The sequence below is a fragment of the Tinamus guttatus genome, unplaced genomic scaffold, assembly GCF_059628265.1.
Source record: "Tinamus guttatus ecotype Peru unplaced genomic scaffold, ASM5962826v1 Tinamus_guttatus_pri_ptg000023l, whole genome shotgun sequence".
In the NCBI taxonomy this organism is placed as follows: Eukaryota; Metazoa; Chordata; class Aves; order Tinamiformes; family Tinamidae; genus Tinamus; species Tinamus guttatus.
Genome location: NW_028288557.1, coordinates 1127379 through 1152726, shown reverse-complemented (window position 1 = coordinate 1152726; position 25348 = coordinate 1127379). Strand labels below are relative to the sequence as shown.

At 40.5% G+C, this 25348-nt stretch overlaps 1 protein-coding gene across 1 annotated transcript in view; it reads right to left on the bottom strand.

Annotated features, from left to right (window-relative positions):
• Nucleotides 1-2068: 2068 nt before the first annotated feature.
• Nucleotides 2069-25348, bottom strand: part of MYPN (myopalladin) — a 39618-nt gene continuing 16338 nt past the window's right edge. Inside the window, exons 8-19 of the mRNA XM_010227608.2 lie at nucleotides 24304-24420; nucleotides 23446-23818; nucleotides 20749-21333; nucleotides 20050-20191; nucleotides 10528-10749; nucleotides 9843-9992; nucleotides 8618-8697; nucleotides 7996-8122; nucleotides 6415-6622; nucleotides 5732-5897; nucleotides 3733-3866; nucleotides 2069-2435 (exon numbers count right to left, since the gene is read on the bottom strand). Coding sequence (XP_010225910.2) covers nucleotides 2266-2435; nucleotides 3733-3866; nucleotides 5732-5897; nucleotides 6415-6622; nucleotides 7996-8122; nucleotides 8618-8697; nucleotides 9843-9992; nucleotides 10528-10749; nucleotides 20050-20191; nucleotides 20749-21333; nucleotides 23446-23818; nucleotides 24304-24420 — 2474 coding nt within the window. The 3' untranslated portion in view covers nucleotides 2069-2265. The remainder of the gene's footprint in view (nucleotides 2436-3732; nucleotides 3867-5731; nucleotides 5898-6414; nucleotides 6623-7995; nucleotides 8123-8617; nucleotides 8698-9842; nucleotides 9993-10527; nucleotides 10750-20049; nucleotides 20192-20748; nucleotides 21334-23445; nucleotides 23819-24303; nucleotides 24421-25348) is intronic.

Genomic DNA, 25348 nt, shown 5'->3' with positions numbered 1-25348 from the left:
GCACTTCTGCATTATATGGAGAGGTGTGACAGGCCTTATGCTTTTGCTAGTAAATACAGTGAAGAGGCACTTCCAGCTGCCAAATCTTGGTGACCCACTGTCCCTAGCCTATCTTTTACTAAAACTTCTGGGGCCTCATCTTGAATGACTAATGCTTCTTATACAATATTTTGGGAGAAGTCTTCCACTGGTAGCTTCTTTTTTTCTCCCCATTTCCAAGGAATTAGCCATAGATTTTTTTTTTTAAGATGTTGTACCACTTAGCCATCAGCTTGTCTGGTGATGTTTATAATGATGTAAATCTGGAGACATTCCCCTGAACTCACTGGAAGAGGAGCAAGTGATGCAGTTTGCATGTTTCCTTGATGCACTTCGTGTTGGAATTTGTACTGAGTTCCTTGGGCACGCTGTCTGATGCTGTAAAATGTGAGAACCACTACTGCTGTCAGCAGCACTGATGAGCCCAGTACTAGTAACCAGATATTTACCAATAGTAAACATATTGCTATTCCTGTCTTCTCAACTATGGAAAGAACTCGAGCAACGTGATTACTTCCAGAGCTACTAGTGCGTAGTAAAGCACGAATTAACCGAATCAAAAAAGACAAGTTTGTGCTTCCTTGATTTCTTTAGTTTGTTCACCTCCATCGGATATTTTGGCAAGGAGTGGAAGGTGGAATAATCTGGGGAGTATAGCCTCATTCAGGGAGAAGGAACCTGAGGAGCTCGTCTGCTCTAACCCCCAAAGCAGAGTCGGGCTAGAGGGCTGCCCAGTGGCCTAAGCAGGAAAATAGCTTGACCAAGCCTAGGTGTGAAGCCTGATGACTTATACAAGGCTTGGAATATTTAGGATCAAAATCTACGCTTCATTTCTGATATCTTCAGTTATATCGTTAACCTTGAAAAAGTCCAAATAGGATCTAAAAGTGAAGTATCTGGTAATGCGTTTCTTTCATCTCTGTGATTCTGATCAGGGCTTTGTTGTGTTCTCTAACTATGTTTGAAGCAATAAAAAAATCTGTTTGAAAACAAATTAAAAATAAAAGTGATAGCAAGAATTTAAAGATAAAGGAAATTATATATTCACAGATTCTGAGTGTTGGGAAGTATTCATACAGCTGCATAGATGCTAAATATACTAAAACAGTTACAAAGTGTCATCGCTTAAGGCCCTCTGTTCCATCTCATTAAATGGCCTTATTTACTGCTGTTATTAGTTACAATAGGATTTTTAGCTCTCTGCACGTAACTATAAATAATAGCTTTTTTTTTGGTATATATTTTTTTCTGCTTTAATAATAAAGACAGAGTTGCGATCATTTTGCAATCATTTTATAGTTAAATTATTTATTCCAGCAGATTATAATTTCACCTAGTTCAAAAATGAGCTAGATGCACTTTTTCTTTTAGATATGTTAAAAATTAGGAGAAGGGATTGCTCTTTAAAAATCCTGAAGTTACAAATTTGATATCCTTTGTACTTCAAGGCAGAGAATCGCTATCCCTATATTGAAAAATAAGGAGCACATTTGGAAAGTAATAATTTCAGCTATGAGCTCTACAGAATGTGCTTCAGACAACAGGAAGTTTCCTTTCCTACATTAAGAGTCCTATGCACATGCCCTGTGCCTTGCATTATGAATCAATACACCATGAGTACATGGTTCATGGAGTACACACACACAAAAATATAAATATATAGGGTATACAGCTGTACCTACAAGAAATGCTATACTTATCTAGTGTTGAATTCAACAAATCTAAGATTAGCTGACGTAATCATATATAAAAATGAATTCCATCTTTTCCCTTGTGCTTTGTGAATAGCAGGCTTGTTTTTAGAATTACATTCAAAGTCATGTTGTTTTCCCTTATTTTGGATTATTAGTATTTAATGTTAATATTTTCACTGGCAGCATTCCAGCTAAACATGACCAACCCTTAACATGGCTTGCTATAGGTACAGTAGTTTAAATTCAAAAGTAAAAGTGGTATTGGCTTTTAAGTGCTGAAAACTATATCCGTTTACTATGTAATTCTTAGCAAACTACACAGTACTGAATGTATTGCACGACACACTGTACCACAATCATCCTGCAGTAAAATATTATGCAAAAGTCTGGTATACGTTACATGCAACAGTTGCAGCAGCATTGCACTTATTACAAACAAGTTGCTTGTAAACCTTGAGTATCTTGATTTGTACCTCTTTTATGTTTTTCACAGTTCTAGTATATCTGCAGGTATCACCGGAACGACTCTTTTTCAAAGTTCTTCACTTTCTACTACATTTCGAGGCGGGGATGAAAATAGCACTGGGCTTTCGGTAGTGGGGAAGGCAGAAAACACGTCAAGTCCTTGGCCGCTCAGGTTTGCGTAGCGGCCGCTGCCAGCTCGGAGCTTTATCGGCTGCGGAATTTGACGGTGCCACTGAGCTGAAGCAAGAGAAACAGAAACTGATGCAGTTAGCAGTGAAATGGCAAAAATCAATACACACAGCCTCGAAAAGTGGCTTCCAATGTGTGGAGAAAACCAAATATTGTTGTTCCCTGCTTTAGGGACCTATTCCTTCAGATATTCTCATTCACCGGATTTGCATTTGATTCCCGCAGCTTAGGGAAATTTTTAAAACAAGTGATTACAGTTTTGGTTGCCCTCTACTATATGCAGCTAGTAACAAATGATTCATAGTTTTGTTCAACCTACTGAAATGTAACTATATCAATAATTATAGAATGTGAACATATTTACTGATTAAAATTAGCATGCATTATGTTTCCATGTGAACAAATACTCTTATAATATTGTTATAATAGTCAACTATTATGTGATACTTAACAGTTGTCATTGAAACAGCTTAGAAGGGGAAACGTATATTATCTTAGCCTGCATTTATTCGTACAAAACCTCCAGTTCTGCACCCAAACTCGATGGACATATCTGTCAGCAATTAAGATGAAAAAGTAAAAATTCAGACTGCAGTACTCTGAGAATAGCTTAGTGTGGGAGATCTATAATCTGCACATTAAACATGCATAGTAAATCTATATTACCTTTCTATGCTGAATTTACCTCCCACTTTCTGGAAGTATTTGATTGGTTTAGAAAAAGGATTTGTTTTTTCCTTGTAATTGTTGGTACATTCTTATTTCAAGCAATTCTCTGTTTATTGACTGTCCTTTCTTTCTGTGCACTTGGAAATGCAAATATTGAAGCAACCTTTAATCCTCAGCCCTGAAACATTCTAAATAGTACAAATAAAACAGGTTATTGCCCCTCCCCTTGGTGGACAAGACTTACAAATGCTTGAGAAAATATGGCTAGAATTAGGAAACATTTCTTATTTCCCTTTCTTCTCCTCTCTGTAACGTGCATCATTCACGTGACAATTAAATTCATGTCCTTCATACAGAAGGAACTATGGAATTAGTTTACAATTTTTGTGATCTTCTGTGGTTCACTCTCCACATTGCAGCCTATTGTGTGGATCACCACAAGGTGGCAGAAAACTGACAGGGATGTGCTGGTGACTGCTGGTTATTCCTGGGAGTTGTTTCTTTAAAATGAAAATTAGAAGCTTGAATTTTTTTTTTTTTTTTTAAGGTATGGCTATACAACAATAGTTTGTGGCACATCTTCTCCATTTGGCCACTGTGTTAGGGGAAAGAGCTGGGACCAGGCGAAGAAAATGAAATTGTGATTGATTTGTTTTCTTTGTTAGTCCATACCTACCATATATGTCGAGTCTAGCAGTGCAGGAGACGATACCGGCTTCGTTTTTGGCGGACAAGGTGTACCAGCCAGCATCTGCTTTCCTGGCAGGCTGAATCAGAAGGCAGACGTATCCCGTTGTGTCTTGGTGCATGCTGGAAAAACAAGTGTTTGGGAATTAGTTTTTTTCAAGAGATCTGCCTCGCTGAAACCTTGCTCCTCTCAGTTGCGCAAAGGCATTGCATAATAGTGTAAGCTGTGTATTTTGCATTAATACTCAAATTGTTTATTGAATTCCAATGAGCTGGACTTGTGCAAAGATGCTACAGGGCTGTACTGTATTTTTTCCTACTCCTATCAGAGTAAGGTGAAGAGTAACTTAACAAAATACCCAGCACATCTTTACAAAGTTGTGATGTTCACAATAGTAACAAATGGAAGAAATTAGAGTCACCCAAAACTTCCATGTGGCAATCTTTTCCATCAGAAAATGCTCCACTGGCAATATCTTAAACATTGTTTTGGAAGAGAATCTAGAAGAAACTTGCTTTATTTTTTGCAGACCTTCCTTTGCTCTTGAGTAGTTCAAAGTTTTCTGGATGTAATTTCCAGTCAAAGGTACTAAGGGGTCTCTAGAGCAGCGCCCCCGTCTCTAGGTTGTGTTCCTTTTAATCAACCCAAGTATTTCCCTGCCCAGAAAGGAAGGTGGCAAGGAAGCATGTTGGAATACTCTTGGTTGCAGAAAGCTCAGAGATTATACATTTTGTTTCCTTATGAATGGGAATGAAACCTCAAACCACAGAGGAAAAGCGTGTTTCTGTCGTGTTTTGGGCAGTCCTGCTAAAAATCGGGAGAAAATATTTGCCTTTTGTTACCTGCTTGTAACCTTCACATAATAATCTTTACATAGTAATAATGGGGCATAGTATGGAAGCTCGTGTATAACCATATCATGACATGAGATCATGAGAGTTCCCTTAGCCATTCCTCTGCTGAGCTGAAGCAAATGCTTGTTTGCGAAGGCTTCTGTTGGAAGCGCTGGAAAGGAGACATTCTAGGCAGTTGTGCATTATACATTGACCGCAGTGTTTGCATGTGTATGCTTAGCTCTCCTGTATAAGTACCGGTGCTTGAAATAAATCTGTGGGTAATCTGCACAGAGGCTGAAGAATAAAGACTGCAGGCTATGGAAGAGCAGAGTTGAACCGGCTGTTTGGAAAGGGACAGGGAACCGCGCTGGGGGGTAATATCAAATAAACTTTCCCTCACGATCATTGCGCATGCATAGGGAGCACTGTGATGGAGCCAGTCCTCTGTGCAGATAGTATGCAGGTTATGCATGGGAAAATGTAGCACTTGGGAGCTGACAGTACAGAGCCACTGCCTGTATCGAAGCAATACTGGGAGCCAATTAAAACATTAAAAATCAGATTTATGTAGAAGTAGAAATAAAAAAAAAATCTTGTGAATTACAGCCAACCATATTCTTTCATCACTTTTCTTTTTCCAAACCTAAATAATAGGAATGTATTTGAATAGAAGAACTGAACCTGAGCATTGTCAGCATCATAAGCGTGGATCAAAATCCTTGCCTATGTCTGTGACCAAACTTTGCTCTCAGGGTACGTACATGAAATGCTAAACTCTAAAACCCTGTGTTCCTGAGCATTCAGACCCACATTCTAACTGTTCTGTGCTTGAATTCATCTGTAGCTAGAACTGAACCAAGGGAAAAATGCGTTTAGAGAGAGATGAAGCTGCTAAAATGCATAACCAGTGTCATCTTGGATAACAAGTTGCCTTTGGGCATACAGTCCAAAAGGGCTATTGCAGTCTCAGACAGTGTCTGTACTGTGCTCTGTGCCTTTCTTATAGACCAAGGCCTTGCAGTGAAGCCAATTTCTTAAAGCTTTATGGGAGGAAATAAATAATTCTTAAGAAAAAAGAACACAGCTTGTTATACCGTTCTTCTTGACACAAGTGGCCCGCCCCCAGGACCCTGGGTATGATGGCTCAGTACCTCATCCTTTCTCTGTTTGAGGGGATGGTTTCGTTGTCCTTCTTCCAGTAAAACACAGGGGGTGGCATTCCCACTACCCTGCACTCTAATCTGACAGGGTACCCCTCAGGAACACCGCAGTTCTGGAGTTTCTCCAGGAACATGGGAGCTCTTTTTACTTCCTTTGCTGGAAAAAAAAAGAATGAAAAAAATAGAGAACTTTTTTTTTTAAAGTCTTTTCTTTATATTGAATGATATAAAAGCACACACAAAAAAAGCTAATATTAATGATATCATAACAAGCTGTGAATTTTTTTAATGGGATACGGGAACACAGGTGAGAAGCTACAGCACAGCCTCCCAAAGCATGGAGAAAATAATACATGCACCTGATATTTATGAAAGAAAGGATGTGTATATATTGAGTCTAAACTTGCTGCCATTGCACACAACTAGTGCCAGATATAGTCCAGATCTTGTAAAGCTTTCTCTAAAAGAATGACTTTTTTTTTTTTTTAACTGAAGAATGAAAACCATTTAAAATCATTTCACTCCATCAGATGTTTCATGGCTGTTGAACTCTGCTGCACTCAGTGGACTAGCTATTTATTTAAACTTGTCTGTAGGGAAGTTAAGCACTGTACTTTCAAGGAAATCTATACAAAAAATCACAGCACTACGAGTAGTTTTTCAGTGATTCTTACCTACAACAGTGAGTTCCAGCGTAAATGAATTTTGTCCTGTTTTATTAGTGGCAAGGCAAGTGTAAGTTCCAGCATCGTTTTGTGTGAGAGGATCAATAAGCAGCGAGTGAACCCCTGTCTCTCTGACGAGCATCTTGTGCGTGGTGTCTGGTAACACAGGTTTGCCGTTGAGGAGCCACATCAGGTCTGGCGTGGGTAACCCGCTCACCTGAGAGACACAGAAGCAGTGAGAGGCAGGTGGTGAGCTGGCACAGGCACAGGCTTGAGAGAAATAAATGCATGAAAACGCCTGCATTTCTTCTTATCAGTAAAGGAAGAAAGAAACTTGGTTATATAATCAGATTCAGACACACACAAAAAAACTGCTAATAATCAGCTGGTTTTTACTTTTTTAGTGAGGAGTATAAATCAAAGTCCTGAATTTAAACCACTATGTTATTTAACAGAGATATAAACAATAGAGCTCTATACAAATGAGTTCTTATTTCAGAAAACTTAATGAAGAACGATACAGGTTTTTGTACTTCTTAATCTAAGGTGTTATAGAACACGACAGATTAATAAAAGCATTTTACAGAAAGATTACTGGATTCCTGAGGATGTTTCTAAGAGACGGAAGTGCTTACACATGGTGAAAATCTTCCTCTCTATACAATATTCTGCAAACCAGAGAAAGAGAGAAGTGGAGCTTGCCCGAATGGGAATTGCTTTCTTCCAGGTTTGTGCAATACCAGACATACTTGAAGGTTTCACAAACTCTGCCAGGAGAGCAGAGCTAAGAATAACCAAATTCTCTGGCATGCTCCCTCATAAGCTTAATTTGTAAATATAGCAGTAATGAATCTTACTCATCTTCACAGAAGCATTAACTTCTACTCCAGGGCTTCAGCCTCCTTCGAGATAGCAGATATTTTGGGGCATGAGAAAGCTCAGTGTCAGCATCTCCACCTTTCAGACTCTGCTATTGGAACATGGAGAAACTGCCAAAATATGATGGAGCAGCTGAGTTTCTCAAAGCTATTTGATAATGGAGGGCCCACTGTACATACACCAATTTCTGACAGCTCTGTCCTGTGGGGATTTGAATACAGAAGCTGAAGTGTCTCCTTGTCTGTGCATTCTGGGGAGCCATGCGATGAACTAGGCTCTGCTCCCTCTTTTTGCAGAGTGGGAACATTCATTTGAACATAATAGAGCATGCCGAATCTTCCCTTTTTGTGATTTTATGCGATTCTGGACTGTGTTCTGTCTAGCAACAGAAGGACCTGTCATTCCCAGATGAGCTTCTGGAGTTTGAACTGGTAAAGGATAGGGTGGACATCACCAGTAATTTGAACAACCCTGTAAGTGAGCCTTCTATTTTGGGGGTTGTGTTTTCTGTGTTCTTCATTCCATGCAGCATATGTTGAAGAGAAATCCCCTGAATCAGCTCAGAGAGAATGGCAATAAGCAATAAATAAAAGATGAAGCATTAACACTGTAAAAGAAAACATGGACTCAAGCAATAAAGAACATGAAAGCACCTGCCAATATGCATAGAGAGGCAGGGAGATGAGAATGAACAGAGGGAACAGTTAATACCTTGCAGTCCAGCCTACAAAGCCGCCCTTCGTGTGCTACCATGTCACCCGGAGCCTGTAGAAAATAGGGCCTGAAAAAGCGTTCTTGAACTCCTTCTTTGTCTCCTTCTGGCACCCGGGACCGTGTTCTGCAACACAAAAGCTACATGTACATGTTTGGAAGCCAAGCTATTTTTTTTTATAATGCTGAATGAAAAAATGCAGAAGAAGATGAGAAGATAACCTGAGTTAGAGTCCAGAAAGAAATGCACTGATTGTAATTTAATACTTACATATTTTTTCATTTAGAAAGATTATCAAATGAACGATATCATGTGGTGTCATTGGATTCCCATGTTCTCCTTTGTTTCTTTGGCCAAGTTTCTTTTTTTGCTAATCCAACCCTGTATTCTAACTCCACTGCAGCCAGCAAGTGGAATAATGCTTTACCTTTCCTGGTGTTTAACGATAACCTTCCAAAGCATTGCGTTCTAGAAGGGGCTTGATGAGAGGGAACTGCTGCTGTTTTTCCCATTTTACACTTGAGAACTGAAGTATGGGGCATATTGAAGTGCAGGAGCTAGTTTTGAATGCCTTGATTAAGAAGCATGAGGAGGGCGTGAAGGGCTTGTCTTTCCTTTTACCTGTGGGACTGAATTGTTGATATTCGGCTCCGAATTGGAATTGTCTGGACCATCAGGTGACCTGAACAACTGATTCTGCCCTGCAAACCAGGATAGAAATGGAGTATTTTGTTAGTTAATAGCTCATTCAAAGTACAGGCATTTCATCTTTACAGTGCATTAAGATTTATTTGTATATAGTGTATGAACTACAGAGTTGTTAATAACTTCTAAAGGCACTTGCTTCTAGCATGTTCCTTCTAGCTGAGGAGGAGTTGGTGTTTTTTCTCTCTAGATCAGTGTATTTCTCAGACTCTAGGGCTCTGGCAATGTAGTTAGCAACAATGCTCAATTAGCCAGCCCAGACACTATCCCTGGTTATTCCTGTCGCTCCTGCTGCTGTCTCCAACTGCTGTGTACTAGCTCAGTTGCTAGTACAGCCACACCGAAGCTGGGAAAAGTTAGGTTGAAATATAGCTCAGAAAAACAGGTAGTTTTTCATCTGGAAAATGTTCCCTGATCTATCTGACTTTCCTGCTAAATAAACAGCTGAGCTAGCACATGGGGTTGAGGAGAGTGGTTTTATGGGACAAGACTTAAGTGCAGATCTCTGTCATTATAGCCTAGGTAATGAATAATTTTGCTCCATAACTTTCCAAGTTTGATGTACCTGTTCGTTTTCCTTGCTCTCTGTCTCAGGAGAGCCCAGCTGTAAACCGGCATGCGCATTTGTTGGAATTTTTGAAAAGTTTGTGTGGACACTTAGCACAGGCTCCAGGGGCCTGCCTCAGTGAAGGAATAACAGAGGAATAACTGTCTAGTCACCATGATGGGAGTGGATGAGAGCTCTACATCTACAGTTAGTGCAGTTTGAGATTTACACTTAGGGCTCAGTTTGGGCTGTTCCTTTGGGCCTTACCCCAAAGCTAGGTAGTTGGAAGCTGAGTAAATGCCCAGTCCCTGGTTCTGACTCTTATACTTCCTTTGGGTTACAGCTCTTTTGATAAACCCCCTGGAGCAGTGTTTTTGGTTTTTTTTCCTCCAAAAGGAGTTCAGTTTGTACACAGCAGAACCTTTCTGTGAATCAGAAGATGTGTAACTGCCTTATTATGTGTTTGGATATGCTGGAATTTGGATACTGTCACCACTGAAAGTCAGACTAGGTAGCCTGATCTGCAGCCTAACGTATCTTAGACACGCTGAAGCTGAAATAAGCATTTTTGTAAAGGAAAATAAAACACCTTACTTGTGGGTTTGCAGCCATAATTGTATAGTTGCCATCATCATCATTAGCTGTAGTTCCGATATGTAAAGAACATGTCCCATCTCCTTCTCTGCTCATTTTGAAATGTGCATTTTTCTTTGAAATCTGCTTGCCATCCTTGAACCAGTATACCTGTATTGATCAGAAAATCCTTCAGTGGTTTACACTTGCTCTGTAGTGGAATAGTCGCCAGGAAACATGTAGATAAGAACATGGCATACGTTGAACAACAGCAAGTATAAATTTTAGAATATTATAATGTGTTCAGATCACTTAAAATGTGAAATAGAATTGTTGCAGGTTAAATTTAGAAGCCTACACGCGTATCTTTTACATAGCTAAAATCGTCAGGCTCTATTTTCTTGGCTACAGAAGTTTTGCTGCTTAAATCAACTCTCATACTTCTGAAAAGTCAAATGAGATGTTTCTATGAAATTCTGCTTTTCTTGGAGGCGGGTGGTTTTGAAAGAGTTGCAGGCAGCCCGTTAGGCCCGATACATGCTGAGGAGAAGATATTGCAATTTTAGCAGGTTGGGGAGAATATTTTGTTTGAGAGCTCTCTCTGCAGCACCATATACTTAGGAGTGAGACTCTCCAGGCAAGGTGTATAGGAAGGAGTGGGTAACTGATTTTTATTCCTCTATAGCCAAGAGTGAGAATCACCTACCTTGGGCACAGGTATTCCAACTATTTTGCAAGTGAATGTAATAGGAGACCCTTCCATGACACGAAAATGCTTGAGTCTCTTATCAAAAATTGGAGCTATGCATTTGCCTGTAGGGATTTCATCGTGTTGGACTTCGTCGTCTGACTCATCCACTGGGGTTCGTTCGAGGCGAAATTCTATCTCATTCATGAGCCTCTGCTCAAAGCTTGAAATCTTATATTCCTGCAGAATGAGAGAGGGGACGAGAGAGGTGATGTTCTGACCAAGGGTAGTCGTGTTCAGCTGTATTTCCAGGTATTTGCACTTTTAGGCTATTTTTAAAACAAGTGAAAATAAAAACACCTATGTGAACCATGGCTTATGGAAGAAGTCTGAATTTGGTCTACAAACATAGATTCTCACTGCATCTTCAATTTGTAGGATTCAGCTACGGAGTATTTTCAGTGGCAGCTAAAGAAATAAACATGTAGTTCCTCTAGGACCCAAAGAAAAATCTCTACTGATGCACACTCTTGATCAAAACAGATTCCTAAAATATACCTTGTTTTTCAAGGATTTGCGTTCAAACATTGTTCAAACCTACTCCTTATAAAAACCAATACTGTTACGTATTTCAATACAGAATCAAACAAGGAAAAGAAAAAGCTAGTAAAAAAGCAAAATCTTTTCAGGCTTCTTCTTGAGGCTAACGCAGATTTTTACTAGTGTAAATGAGAAAGCAAAATATGTCACATTTTAAATCCTTAGGAGAATGAACACACGATAAAAGAACAGTAATATATGCTGTGTAAATGACTAATTCTGGCCTGCTTGCTGTCAGTATAAGCCTCCTTCACAATCCCTGAAGTCAATTAAAAGCCTCTTGTTGCTTAGCTGAGTCTCCCGTCAGCAGCAGGAGGATGGTAGCCGGAGCTACCTAGCTACATTAACTTAGCAACCTGCAGGAATATCTTGCTTAAATCGTTATAAAATAACTTGTGGGGAAGCTTGGATCACATATAGGCCTTTACCAATAACCAAATTAGTTCGTCCGGACCTGGGTTTGTGCAGAGTTTGTAAATCCAGTGATTGCGATCCCGCTTCTGTTGTGGGATATACGAGTCTGAGCACTGACCTCCCTGACAACAGGTCTGTTTTTTTCTGTTTCTGTGGCAGTCCTCAGCATCTCACTTGAATTGTCTGGATAGTGACACCATGATGGGAATTATCCTGGTAGAATAGATGATCTAGTATTATCTCTCCTTGGCACTGTGATGGTAGATGTTGTATGACACTCCCTTCATCTAAACTCTGCTTATTTCAGGATTGCTGTACAGTGTGTTCTAGTAAGGATTAGCTATGAAAGAAAGAGGCAGATGGTTCCAGATGGGGTAGAACAGAGCACAGCACACGAGCTCCCTGTGCTGGGAGCAGGAGTCTTCCTCCACTCTTCCCTATTTCTGTGATGCTGCAGGGCAGTTTCCTCAGCACGGCCCCCGTGACGGTGGGGTAACAAGCAAGCGTTCACAGCGAGCTCAGGCAGGTGGGTCTCCACTTCAAGACGCCTTCCATTCCCTTCCTTTCTCCCTCCGCTCTGTTCCGCTCTCCTCAGACGGGCCCCGACGAGGGCAGCTCTGCCGCTAGGTGGTAGCGTCCCCTTTCTCGGCCACCTTTGTGTGCTGGGGCTGCCCAGCAGCTGGTGAGCCGCAAACAGCCTTACAGAGTTTCATCCCGTTCAACTTCTTTTTCTTTCACACAACATGTGTCAGCAAATCACTTTATATAAATGGACAAACTCAAATCTCAGTTATGCCAGTGTGAAACTGGAGACACGCTGATTTCTGACCAACCAAAGCTATCGTTTTTCGCTTTAGACTCAGAGTGCTAGTTAGTTACAGAGTTATAAAAGAAAGTTAAGCTCTCAAACTTTTTCCTCTGATACTGGGAAAAGACTTCGTGTTTTAGGAAAATAAGATTCAAGTAAAACTCAGGGAGTTACTACTCTGCTTTAAGAATCAGCCACATCACCAAAATGTACTGTGGTCAACTGTCATTTGTAGATTTTCCCACAAATCAAGGAGTTTAAACCTAAATACTTTGGTGCAAGAAGTGAACTGAAAAACTTTTGTACTTCAACTTTGGTATTTCTTCCATTTCTTTGAGAGCTTTTAATAGATTCTCTCATGTTGTTCACATAGCTCTTGACAGCAGAACGCTTTAGCAAAAAAATTGTACCTACTGAAGAAGGATTATCGTGAGGCTCTGAAATTTCCAGTAAGACCTGTAAATGCTATAAATAGTTCTTCCAAGGATGGATTTGTTTTCAGTGGTTTCACATGGAAATGTGGAGGCTAATTAAGGATTAATTAAGTTAGAAGCCATCTCTTTCCCTCCCTTCCTTTCCATCATCTAACAATCCGGCGCTGTGAAAAGAGGTCGGGACAGTATAGCAGATGTGGTAAAGAGATGCTCATTCTGCATGTTTAAGCATCTTGCTGTTTTCTGTGCAATGAGCTTCTCCAAAATTATCTAATTATTTCCAGATATTGGGTATATACAGTATAATTTTACATCTAAAGGCACTGTTTAGCATGCAGGTCCCTTACTTGTCATAGTATTTGAGCACTTTTGAGTACTGTACGGTTATTCCCTTTGAAAACATAACGAATTCAGCTATTTTTCAAGTATTGCATATTTATGGAGTAACAGGGCTAATGAAAGAACAGGTGAAGTGACCCCCAGCTTAGTTTCTCAGAAGCTAGACGCAGTAAATCTGTGAGTTTTTATAGCAGGAAGACAACTTTGAACTTAGGTTAGAGTAAAACGGATGGGGATGGAGCGGTTAAGGGAGACAGGAACCCGCGCGCGGCACTGTGGGACACTGAAGTGTGGACAAGGGCTTTGGGCCTACAGGAGCAACAGCTCTTCATTTTTAAGCGTGATATAATAAAGAGCAAAGGACAGAAGGAGCATCTGCTTTCACATAACAAGCAGTTAAATTAGTTAAGCAGTTATCTGTAGTCATATACAGTTTTTTACCTGTGTTGAGTTGCATGCACGGTTCACTAACCCTACAAAGTATGAATGCGGTGAGTTTTTTTTCAGAATCATGTAATAATTTCTAGATCATATTTTTGTTTCATTCTGTTTGTTGATGGTTATGTCAAAAAAGGGATTTTGGAAATGAGGCAAGTGCTAATGACAAGAATGGTGCTTCAGATGAAAAGGTGGGATAATGACATTGCGCCTTTGATACCTCCTGACTTGTTGAGAATTGGGGAATCATTGCTTGCTCTCTGATGTCTGGAGGTCAGATTTTCCTCACATGGTGTTCCCCAGCACCTCTAGGGAGGTAACGGGGTTAGGAAGGCCTCACCGTTGCCCTTGCAAGGCATCGTGTTAAAGAATATGGTGTTGGCTACCGAGTTAAAATGCTGCCGAGCTCGGCTAAGAGCAATGAAATACTGCAGGCTAGTGAGAGAGCTCGTCATTGTTTGTAGATAGCTGGGTTACATCAGCATTTTTTCATGCTGATCTTTTTTTTTTTTTTTTTTTCACACTCAGTGCTATCCAAACAAAGTTCTTGTATGTAATAAGAAATAAATAGTATGAGTGTTGCTGCACCCCTGATGGCATATAGCAAAGCAATGCTGATAGAGACACTTAACATCTTTTATTACTTCTTCTCCAAAGGTACAGGTTGCTTTTAAATTGTCTGACCAACTAGCACAACCAAATTAATTTTAGAGCCATTTTTTTTCAATTTTCATTAACCTAATGTTTCCTGCTTATGTTTTAGATCTGAAAAAAGGCTCTGTGCCAATCCGTCATTACTTTTTTTTTTTTCCTGTCTGATACAGAGAAGGTATTAGCTTGCTGCAAACTTCATTAAGAAATATGGACAATTCCTCCTTTTCACTTTTCTGCTTTGAAACTTTTACTTTAAAGTAAAGCTGCAGTAAAGCTGTCTTTTTCATGCAGACACACGTGGCTCCCTGGACAGTAATGGTGCAGACACAGTGTGGGTTTGGACTGCTCATTTTAAAGAGTTACATTCAAGAAATTACATTTTAAATCAGAAAATACTGAAGTTAGGGTTCCTACAGCTCCCAAATACTGCTTGTATATTCTGTTTATCATGTTTTATCTTTCTACATGTGCTATTGTTTGTGTATTTTTATATGAGTGTATAAAGCAACAAGACTGAATTAATATTGCTGTAAAAATCTTAGCAATGACTTAAATAGCCTGAATTTACTGTTCCAAACTTTTTATAAAGAACAGAAATCTCTGAAGTTGCTGAAAATATACAGTAGTATAGAAGAAGGTAATCTTGGAGGGGGTTTGCTTAGGGGTTAATTTTCTCATAGGATTTGCAAGAACAGTTCATAGTCGTTAATGCGGCTTTCTGAAACAAAAATGTTTTTATCATATAAGTTACAGAACTATTTCTGAGTGTGATTACATAAGCGGAGTAGGGTAAAGTGGTTGGGGTTCAGACAAGTATTTCGTAAAGTGTTGCACAGAGAACAGGGCAAATTAATCACAGGGTCAGATGTTAAAACCAGGCTGGAGGTCAGTAGAGTGAGACTAAAATAAGGAGTACAAAAGTTCAAACTTTATTTTAGGGTCAAAAATGTAGGGGCCTAGGTCATTTTTGGCAGCTTTCCTGGAACACAGCATTTTCACAGCCAGGAATTCACATGCTTGTTTAATATGTGGGCTAGACTTTAAAAGTATTCAATATCCCAGCCAGAAAACTGTACAGTTCTAGCTCCTATCTGGGTGCATACATGCCCTGTACACGTTTATATGTATATGCTGAGAAGACTGTAATTCCCTCAACCTAGACATTTCACTTCTGTGCAACATCCTTGCACTAGCAAAAGGGGAGTAAGCAGTGCTGGTTGCATTGATATTGGCAGAAGGTAGGTAGGAGGGCAAAAGTCTGTTACTATTAACCAGAGCAAAGGCAGGAAATACTCTTGAAAATGCGCTGTAAATAGCTCCAGACCCTTATCCTGCAGTTATTAGCAGCACCTTGGAGGTGGGCTGGGCAGGATTATTGCCTCAGAACAGCGTAGTTTGTTCAGGGTGTGATTTGACAAGACAGCCGAAGCTGTAGTTGGCAGCTTGTGCTGGTTAGGGTGTGCATGCAGAACAGCCTGAGAGAACAAACATGCGTACGGCGAAAGAGGCGGAAGCTTGGCAGCGTAAGGAAGAACCAGGAGTATGGGAAAGAAAATCCTGTCACAGAATATGCAAGATAAGTCTCGTGAAAGGGCTCATTGAATAAGTACGGCTTCAGCAATAGGTCATCTATCTGCATCGAACACATCGTTTTGTCTCTGTTACAGTCCCATCGCCATCATTTTTGATCACTTAAAGGCAGGGCGCCTCGTGGCAGGGCTACTACCTGTATTATTTTACGTCTTACATTTCCATGATACCTGCATTCACTAAGAGATACTTTGTCTCTGACTTCAGCAGGATTCAGATCTTACTGAAAATAGATGCTGAAGTTGAGCAAGGGGTTGTAGCATCAAGATAATCTGATATTGACATGGTAACCCATAGAAATTACCACAACTAGAAAAACTGGAGAAACTATTCGACTATTCCATACACTATTTTAAAAAATGTTTGTGATTGTCACTTACTGTCAACTCCAGGCAAATTTCACAATTTAATTCCAGTTTTGCAGTTTATACTAGGCTGCCTTTTTTGGCAGAGTTCTTCTAAACCCAGTTAACAGTTTATCTAAGGAACTGGTGTATATTGCATCCCAGTTTCTGTTTCCAAGCTTTCCCTTGAAACATTTCTTGGCTTTAAAGTCTAATCCAGGGTACTCTGGCTGAAGCCTTTGGTTTTGTTTGAGTTTTCGCTCTCTCCCCGGGCAGTAGGAGTCAGAATGTAGATCCAATGTGGATTGTCTTCTTCACTTGCTGTGTCCCACGGACAGAGATCAGTGAAGAAAGGTATTTCTTGGAAACCAATGGGCCTGTTACATGCCTCGAGACACACAAATACCATGCTATCCAGATGTAAATACAAACCTAAAAGAGCCTAGGAAGTCAACTGCAGTACACAGCTAAACAGTATTTGAAATATAATTTGGCTCAAACTGATAGTTTGAGAGGAAAACAGAAGAGAAAGCAAATGAAGTACTGCTCCAACTGCCACAGACTCACCAGCTGGAGCGAGCAGCTCGGGAGTGTTTGCAGAAGCATGACAAGCTCCAGGTTCCTCTCCTAGGTGCCGAGTTCTACACTGCACAGTCCCTACCAGAGGAAAACCTGTCTGTACTTGGTTGTTGGTTAGATAGAGCTCTTGGGAGCATGAGTGGCTGTTCAAGCATTCAGTGCCAAGTTTTTTGAGAGTTTATACCGCTTAATACCAAGACCTGTCTTTTACAAGTTCTTAAATCTGTTGTCATTTCTATTACAGAACAAACAAATTTCCATGAGGACTCCTTGGGGTCTAATTCTCACCCAAATTGTCTACATTCGCTGCCCTTTTGGACATGATGTGAAGCTTGTTTTTCAGAAAGCTGTGCAGAGTGGCTGAGTTAAGGTCAATTCTTGTGCTCTGGGGAATGGATTCTTGATGTTTATTGGGAGCTTTCTGAGGCTGACTGCTCCATATGCTAACTGTGAGGAGATGATTCTGTTATATCAGCGCTGAGGGGTTAGCCATGATGTGGCAAGTGTGGTGAGTTCTGTGCTCAATATGGCTTTACAGGCCATGGCTTTTAATAATCCAAAAACTTATGGACAAACTCTGCATCTGTTCTGCTTTGAAATTTCTTGTAAAATATTCACTACTGAAAGTGAGGATATTCCTTTGGGCTCTACAAATAATTTCACTGTTTTCTAAGCAGCTAGAGCTTTATTCTTTGTTCTAAAAATAAGGCAGGAACCACACTGCTGTCTGCATCTTACACAGGACACAGCCAGAGGGAGCTGCCACATAGTTTTCCATTAAACATTTGTTTAATGTTCCTATCTGCTGATGAAACTTCACTTGCATAAATAATAGGTATTTTGTGTTGTTCTGGTAAAAGTGACAGCTTGTTACTACATGTACTTGGGCAAAGTAGAACTTGGGCAGCTAGAATCTCAGCACAATCATATTTTTATTTCTGTCAGCACTGCAGACTGTTATTGCTGCAGAACAGGCTAATCTGTTCTGTCTCATGCAACATCAGCAGAATTACCAACTTCATTCTCATTCTAGATTTCATCATTGTTGATGATGAATGATGTATGGGGTGAACCGGGAGAAATACATCTCGATTATTAGATATTGTGCTGGGTGCACAACAGTGACCCATAACCAAAACTCCACTTTTCAAATGGAAGTCAGTGACAGCTGATAAATAGAGCACCAGGATGCAAATCACTCATGTTCATTGCTGCATTTTATATAGTAATATAGAACAGTTTCAGTACTGTAAGATACAGACTTGTCATCTGCAGCTTTCATTCTAGATGATTCCTACATACTCATTCCACAGATATTATAAAGGAGATCAAATGCTACTTTTGAAATACCAGGATACAAAAGAATTCTCTCAATAAGAAAAAAAAAATGCTATAGGATACATTTTATGAGAAGGAATTTTTAAAATAGCTTGGATAAAATATAAGGAAGTCATCCTTTTCACATTCTCACTGGATACTGTACTTCTCCATTATACTGTGATAACTTATACACAGGATAGTTGTGTTAGTATTTACGAGAAAGGGAATAAGCAGCCTTTTGCTGACCTCATAATAACCAATTTAATGCAGATAAGCTCTATATAAGATGAAAATGTGTTGTTTTTAATTTTGTGTTAACTGCAAGAGGAAAAAAGATTACCAAGTCTGGGGGTGAGCTCAATGTGCAAATATATTATTCTCGGGATGTCGATTTCTCTATGAATGGTAAAGCAATAGGAATTTTGGCAAATACATTTTGGCATCTTCTAGTCTCTTTAAATAATCCCTGTTTCACTGAGGAAAAAAACTCACACTTGAATTTGCTAGAGTCAGCTAAAGGAGTCACTTTCCCGAATGCAGAAGGATAAAAGCATTACTGATTCGCTATGGGAACTGAGGGGAAAATGACAGGACTTTTATTGAGCAATCCTAAAACTTGTTTTCTAATTACATACCATTCACTTCCTAATAATGCTAACAGTTAGAGAAGCACCAGCTTTGAGCTGCTTCTGAATTTGAGGGACTTGGAAATCAAGATTTTGGTTTGCTCTCATACAGATTAGTAAGTAAGTATATAAATAACTTTTGCTGTCAGCAGATAACTTTGACAGTAGTAGTGACGGTTGTTTCTAAAGGGGTTATCATGCAGCTAACTCAAAACACTGATTGGTATTTCACAGTGGCTGTCTGAATAATTCGTCTTACTGTCCTAGCAAGCACAAATCGTAACGCTTGTGATTCATCTGCAAAACATACCACTTGCCAGTTGTTTTACTCAAAGTGGTTTGGCAGAGTGATCTGTGAGAAGGAAAGGTCAACAGCAGAATTAAAAAAAACAGGGATTACTCTGCAGTTGTCTGCAGAGGATAATTCTGTCCATGGACTCCATAGCTTTTTGCTTATCCTTGCATGTTCTCGGTCGGAAGGGCTAATAGACATTGTGAAAAGTTCCCTTATTCAGGACAAACCAGGGCAAACTGCTATTTGTTGTGTTAAGCCTGAGCTGCTGGGACAACTGTAGATGGCTCCATGGCAAGGTGAGGGCAGAACAGTTGCCTGCAGATAGAACAGCGAGCCCGAGGCCCTTGGGACATCCTGCTGTCAGTTAAGGGCAGTCAGACTTGCCTCATAGTGATTTCAAACTCGGAATATTATTTCTTTTTTTATTCTTTAATTTCTACATTTTAATGTCACTGCCTAGGCTTGGTGAATTTCTCAATTCCAATTAAGACTGAATTGCTTCCTTGAGCTTTGTAAAAGGCTTGTTATTTTGCTAATAATGCCAGCCTCAATGTTTAGTGCCAGTAACAGCTGTCAAAAACTTTGTTTGCTAAGTTCCTAACAAGTTCCTATTGATTCAAATATATCATGAGATTTGGAAGAGTATGCTTAATGTCAAAAAATGAAAACAGCATTTTAGCTCAACCGTATTTAAAAGAGAAACCTTTTCTGTACACTGTTTGATTACTTTGCTCCTTATTTAGTTTTAGAAATACATCTTGTGTGAGTGTGCAAATGTGCAATGACTTGAGAAATTTTCAAAGTGAAAAAAAAATTCAAACAGAGGCTTCTGTGAGAGGGAAAAAGAAGTTTTACATTGCTACCATTCTCTAACAGAGACTGTCAGAAACGGCAAAGGTAAAACCCCTACAACTCCATCCCCTCATACTTCCTATTTCAAGCTCCTGTTTGCCTTTCCAAAACAGCACTAAACACAAAAGGTTACTCTGCAGAGTAGCGTAGCAGCTCAACCACACAGCCGTGCAGTTGTCTGTTGTTGGGCAAGGTGTGAGCCATGTCTTGTTCACGAGTGGAATTTATTTTAATAATACTTTCTTACCTGCTGACTTTGGCTCTCATCCTCTCTGAAATGCAGTTTTCTTTCCAGGTCCTTTAAAACTGCAGCTTTGTTGTCCCGAATAGAATCATCTGTTGATAACGCCAGAGGCTTCAGATTTTTTTTGGTTAATCCCTGCGTTGAGCTATTAAAAGAAAATTCTGTTACTAGCATGCAGCAACCAGTGTATTTTTTGTCACCTGAGTGATATGATCTGTTAAGCTTCAGCTTTCTGGAGGAACCTATTATTTACTTATAAATAAGTACTGGAGGCTGGAGCATAATATAGGATCTGATTTTTGGTGCTATTTTAATGGCAATTTTCATGGAGATTTTCCAGGGGACTTTAAATATAGAAGCTATTGGAACCAGGAAGATGCCTTTTCATATGTTTTTTCTTAGAGATATCTGGCCTAAGAAATAACTTATGAAGTATCTTTTAAAACTTCACTGATTTCTTATATCAAATAAGAATGTCTTTATATCTCATATAGACAAATAGGCTTGGAGTGACTTATCCAGCATGCTCATGAAATCTCTTCTCCTACTAAGGCAGTCCTGGGAATCTCTGACTGTGCTCCAGAATCCTTGTCCATATTTCTTTTTAAACTCCTGTTTCTCTGTCTTGATTTTTATATAGCCCCCACTAGATAGCAAGTGTTTCTTGCCCCCACTTTGACGTGTGCGGTTTAGGCTACTTACGTAACTGGGGAACTTCTGGGCAGCCCCATTGCGTTAGTGGATGGCGCAGTGGGAAGGGAAGGGAGAACCGCACTAAGAAACGCTACTGGATTCTGCACCCGGCTGGTTGGGGACACAGGAGCAGGAGTCACACTTTGGGGCTGAAACTGCTTCCCACTCGGTGGGGAAACCGTTAACGGAGGCGCCATGGATTCCTTAGGACTTGGCAGGGGCTGCTCGCTTTTGCTTGTAAACCCTCCTGAAGCCCTTGACTGGACAGCCGGGGAAGTTCCTATGACATTTTCCTTGTTACTTGTTCTTAGGGTTCCCTGGGGCACATTGCTGAACGAGGTCGCTGAGGAGCTAGACGACGAACTGGTGGGTGATGTGGTCTGTGCTGGCAGGAACTGCTTGGGCCGGGTGTAGTTGAATGACTGCGAAGGAGAGGCTTTGCCTTGTTTGAGCACGGCTGGGGCGGGCTGCTGCTGGAGGGAGGCGGCAGAGTGCAGCAAAGCCGAGCTCAGGGACAGCTCTCTCGTGGAAATCTGATGCAGCTGCTGTTCGAACAAGACCTGGTTGTGGAGCTGTTTTAACTGCGTCTGATCACTGCGTTTGAAATAGAGATGAGCAAAATTGGTCATAAGCCGTGGTAACCCCCAAACATACTGTCCGATTACATTTCCATATGTAATTATCCAAATGTGATTTGCTCAAGGAGAAGTCTATGGCCTGTGACATAGAGGTAGGGGAAGCAGTAGGGGAAGTTGCTACATGAAATGGTCTGTGACATTATGGGAAGAGCATAGTGCTAGCAGGCTACCCAACAAAACTTTATTTCTCTTCCTTTCCTTGCCAATGTCACAATAAAAGCTTTATGGTAGAAAGTCATTTGATTAAAGAAGATTCTTTCATTTTTGCAGTGAAATATAAAGCTTGAAGGCATTTTGAGGGATAATATTGTCAAATTCTGCTCTACATCACCATAGTAAACTCTCCCCTTGCATAAATAAGGAGGGAGTGGGTCTGTAGGAATGGAGGTGAGCATTTGCAGTGCAGATTGCAGTCATTCATCTCCAGTTAAAGTGGATTCTGAAACCAGCGATTTTTGCTAATAAAGCTCTGTAATAATCTCCCACAGGAGAAAACAGTTGAGGTGATGTTGATGTTCAGTGGCAGGCAAGAGAGCCCATCATTCATTTCAAGCCATTTTTATTTGCTAGATGCTATTTGCTGTCCTCAGGGATAGTACGTAGGTTCTCAGGGTTTATTGCAGTTAAGGAAATTATTTTGCCATGTCAAATGGTTTATTTTGTTATTGTGTGGAAATAAAGCATATGGAAAATAGGTTTACTCTTGCCCATTCCAAAAACATAAAGAGTGTGGAGGATATGAAAAATGATCATGTAATAATCTGTTCAATATTCACTAAACAGTGTTAAAAATGTAGGAATGTAGAAGTACATTAAACATAGTAGAAGAGTAGAGATCAGCCAAAACTGATATTGCCAAACCAAATCCATGAAGTCAACAGAACTCCTTTTTAGATTAAAGGATTATTGTTTCTATGGTTTGTGGCACAAAAATCACATTAGAGGTAGATTAAAATAACAATTTCAGGCTTTCAAAGACTGGAAAATTGCAGAGCTGAAATTGTATAATCCCCATCTTTTTTGCCTACATAATAGTGCACTAACTTATTACTTTTTTTTTTTTTTCTGAGAGAGAAATCCTGCCTTTTGCAAGTGCTGGGCAAATAAATAGGGTTTCTGCTTACCCCTTAAATGCTCTATAGTGCAGAAGGAAAACAAGGCTCTGAATATGGGGCTAACAAATAAAAAATTACTGCTCCAAGCTCTGCCTCTGCTACATGATAGGTGAGTCTGTTTTCTTGTGTGTAAAGTTAGTAACGTGAAATCACATCTTTGCTTAAGAATATCAACAAATTCCTTTATAAAGTCCTTCCTGGGCCTTCAGTTAAAGCTTTTCCCTGATTAAGAAATGAAGTGAAGGTCTCCATATGCTCTTTGGGCAGGTTTTGAACATGCTGAAAGATTGTTTCTTCTGCGTGTTCCAGAAATGGTCCTCTAAAAAAATTACATCCTCCTTAAAATTTTCCCTCAGACTCACAGTGCACTAATCCTGCAGGTGCTTAATAGTGCAAATGGTTTCACCTCATTCTAAATCTTCAGGTGTTTCTCTGTTTAGGAGGAGATTAATTTGTGGGATATAAAGTCATGAGGTATAGCTCTGTGGACCTGCATTTGCTTCCTGTAGCATATATAGGAAATAAATATACTAGACTAAATATATTTGCTTTTGTCAAAATTACATACTCAGAATTGAGAGAGAGAGACATTTGAAAAAGCTACTTGTGGTTTCTTCTGCACACTAACAGTATTGTTCATCTTTTATTTACAGCAGAAGCCACTGTGGAGTTAAAAAGATATTTAAGAGCAGAAAATATCTGTCCTCTTGAATCTGGAAAACACTTTTCCTAAGAGGGATATACAGAAAAAAATCTAGCTTCTGAGATTGCAGTTTAGTTAGAGCAGCACCGTGTGATACAGACCGTCTTTTTTCATTTTTTTACTGTGCCTGAATTTTTTGCAAGTAGGGCAACAGTGTCCTCATCAATGCATAGGTCAGGTACGTGTAATAACGAGAGATATTGAATAAAAACCAGTGACCCTACTGGGACGCAGAATCCCTTTTACTTACAGCTTTGGTTTAGCCAGCACCGGTGGGGGTTCCTTGGAGGGTGATGTTGGCTCTGGTATTTTCGTTGCCTGTCCATTTATCTTCTCGGGGAAATAGCTGGGTCTGCCTTGGTTTGCAGCCCCAGGTCCATCCTCTGATGAGGATTCACTTTTATCGTCTTCGGGCAGCTTGAAGTGCACACGGAGCCCTATCTTAGAGCTGGAGCGGGGTTCGTTGTGGTTCACCAGGACCCCCTCGAGTTTAGGCTTCGGGGGCTGGTTGGCCGCGGGATTGGGTGGAGTAGGTGCCGGCGGCTGCTGTTCGGCAGCAATTAGGCTGATTGAGCTCATGGTATGAAGAGCAGCAACATTGGCGTTGTTCCTGTCTTCAGATGCTAAAATTGCAAATTTTAAACTCCTGGTTACATATAAATGACATATAAAAGATAAAATAATGAAAGTTGCAATTTGCAATTTGCAAAACTTGTTCTTGAGTCCTCTCTGGCTGCTGGAATGAGTTATTTGACCTCATTTACCTAACAAGCAATTTCTCTAACAAAGGGCTATTGTAAGTGAATAAAAAGAGCCATAACCAGTTTGGAAGATCCCAGTCATGTTGCCTGAATTCCTCCAGCCTGTTCAGATTAGAAACTTTCCTCGCGGAGGAGCTGCAGCTTTTTCAGTTGTGCGGAGCTCTGCGGGGCCTCAACTAAAACTCCCAAGTGCTAGTGCCCAAATCAGGCGGTCAGCAAGAGTTTCTGATGCGGGAGGGCTGCCCTGGGGGAGTTCTGTGGTGTTGCCTGCTCCTGCACTAGCATCAGTAGTGGTTTTCTAACTGGGGAAGGGCACTTGGAAAAGGAGGACTAAAAGCATCTCTTACCTTTGACAGATAGATGCGCTATGCTAGACACTGTGCCATATTTATTGCTCGCGGTGCATGTAAAAGTGCCAGAATCTTCTGAGAAAACTTCCGCGATTACCAGAGTACAAATTTCCTCTGCAAAACATCAGAGCAGTGTCATTACTTCAAGTGAACAAAGACCAGCCTGCCCCGCGGGGGGCGTTTCCTGGACGTTCTCCACCTTGCTCCCCTTGCTCCTCGTTCCCTGTGTTGTGGCAGCCCTGTGTGCCGCAGCTGCTGCCGCGTTGTCTGCAGCAGCTGGCACCCTCCTGCGCGAGGAAGAACAGGTGTCGGCAGGGCTTGCAAAGCCTGAGAAAATGCCCTCCGATGCACGCGAAATGCAGCCTTCCTCCCTGAAGAGCTTAGCACGGGAGAAACCTGGAGGCCTAGAGTGGGCTCTGGCCTCACGGCTCACTAAAACATGGGTTTTCTACATCTCTTTGCACAGTGAGAGATTAGTTTTAATTAGCCAGGGCCAATTCAAGCCTAGACACCCTTAAGGTGAGGAGATGTAAAATGCATATAATGAGGTCAGCATTTTTCAGAAATGCCAGAGCACATTTGCAGTTGGGGGCGTTCTGCTAACCGTCCCTATGGAAAGCTGCCTCTTCCCTTCTTTGGGAAGACAGGTGTAAGCACCCAAAATGTGCGTGCAAAATTGTGCTAGGAAAAATGATGTCTTCAAAAATCAAGCTAGGGTCAGGATATCCCTGTCTGGGCAGTATCTGCCATGTGTAGGCAGCACCTACCGGCTGAGGACTACCCATGGTGGTGGCATTTTACATGTTCTGATTGCTCAGGCAACTGGGGAGGAAGGAATATTCAAATATATACAAATGTGGGCTGATGACGTTTCTTCAGTAGTCAGTGCCTACTTTGCTACCATTTTGCAAGAATCTTTCCTAAAGAAACATGGGATTAATATTCTGTCAATATTTCAGTAGAAGACTAAAACACTTTTTTTTTTTTTTTTAATTTCATGTCATCACCAAGGAGAGTCTAGTAGCAACACAGAGATGACTTG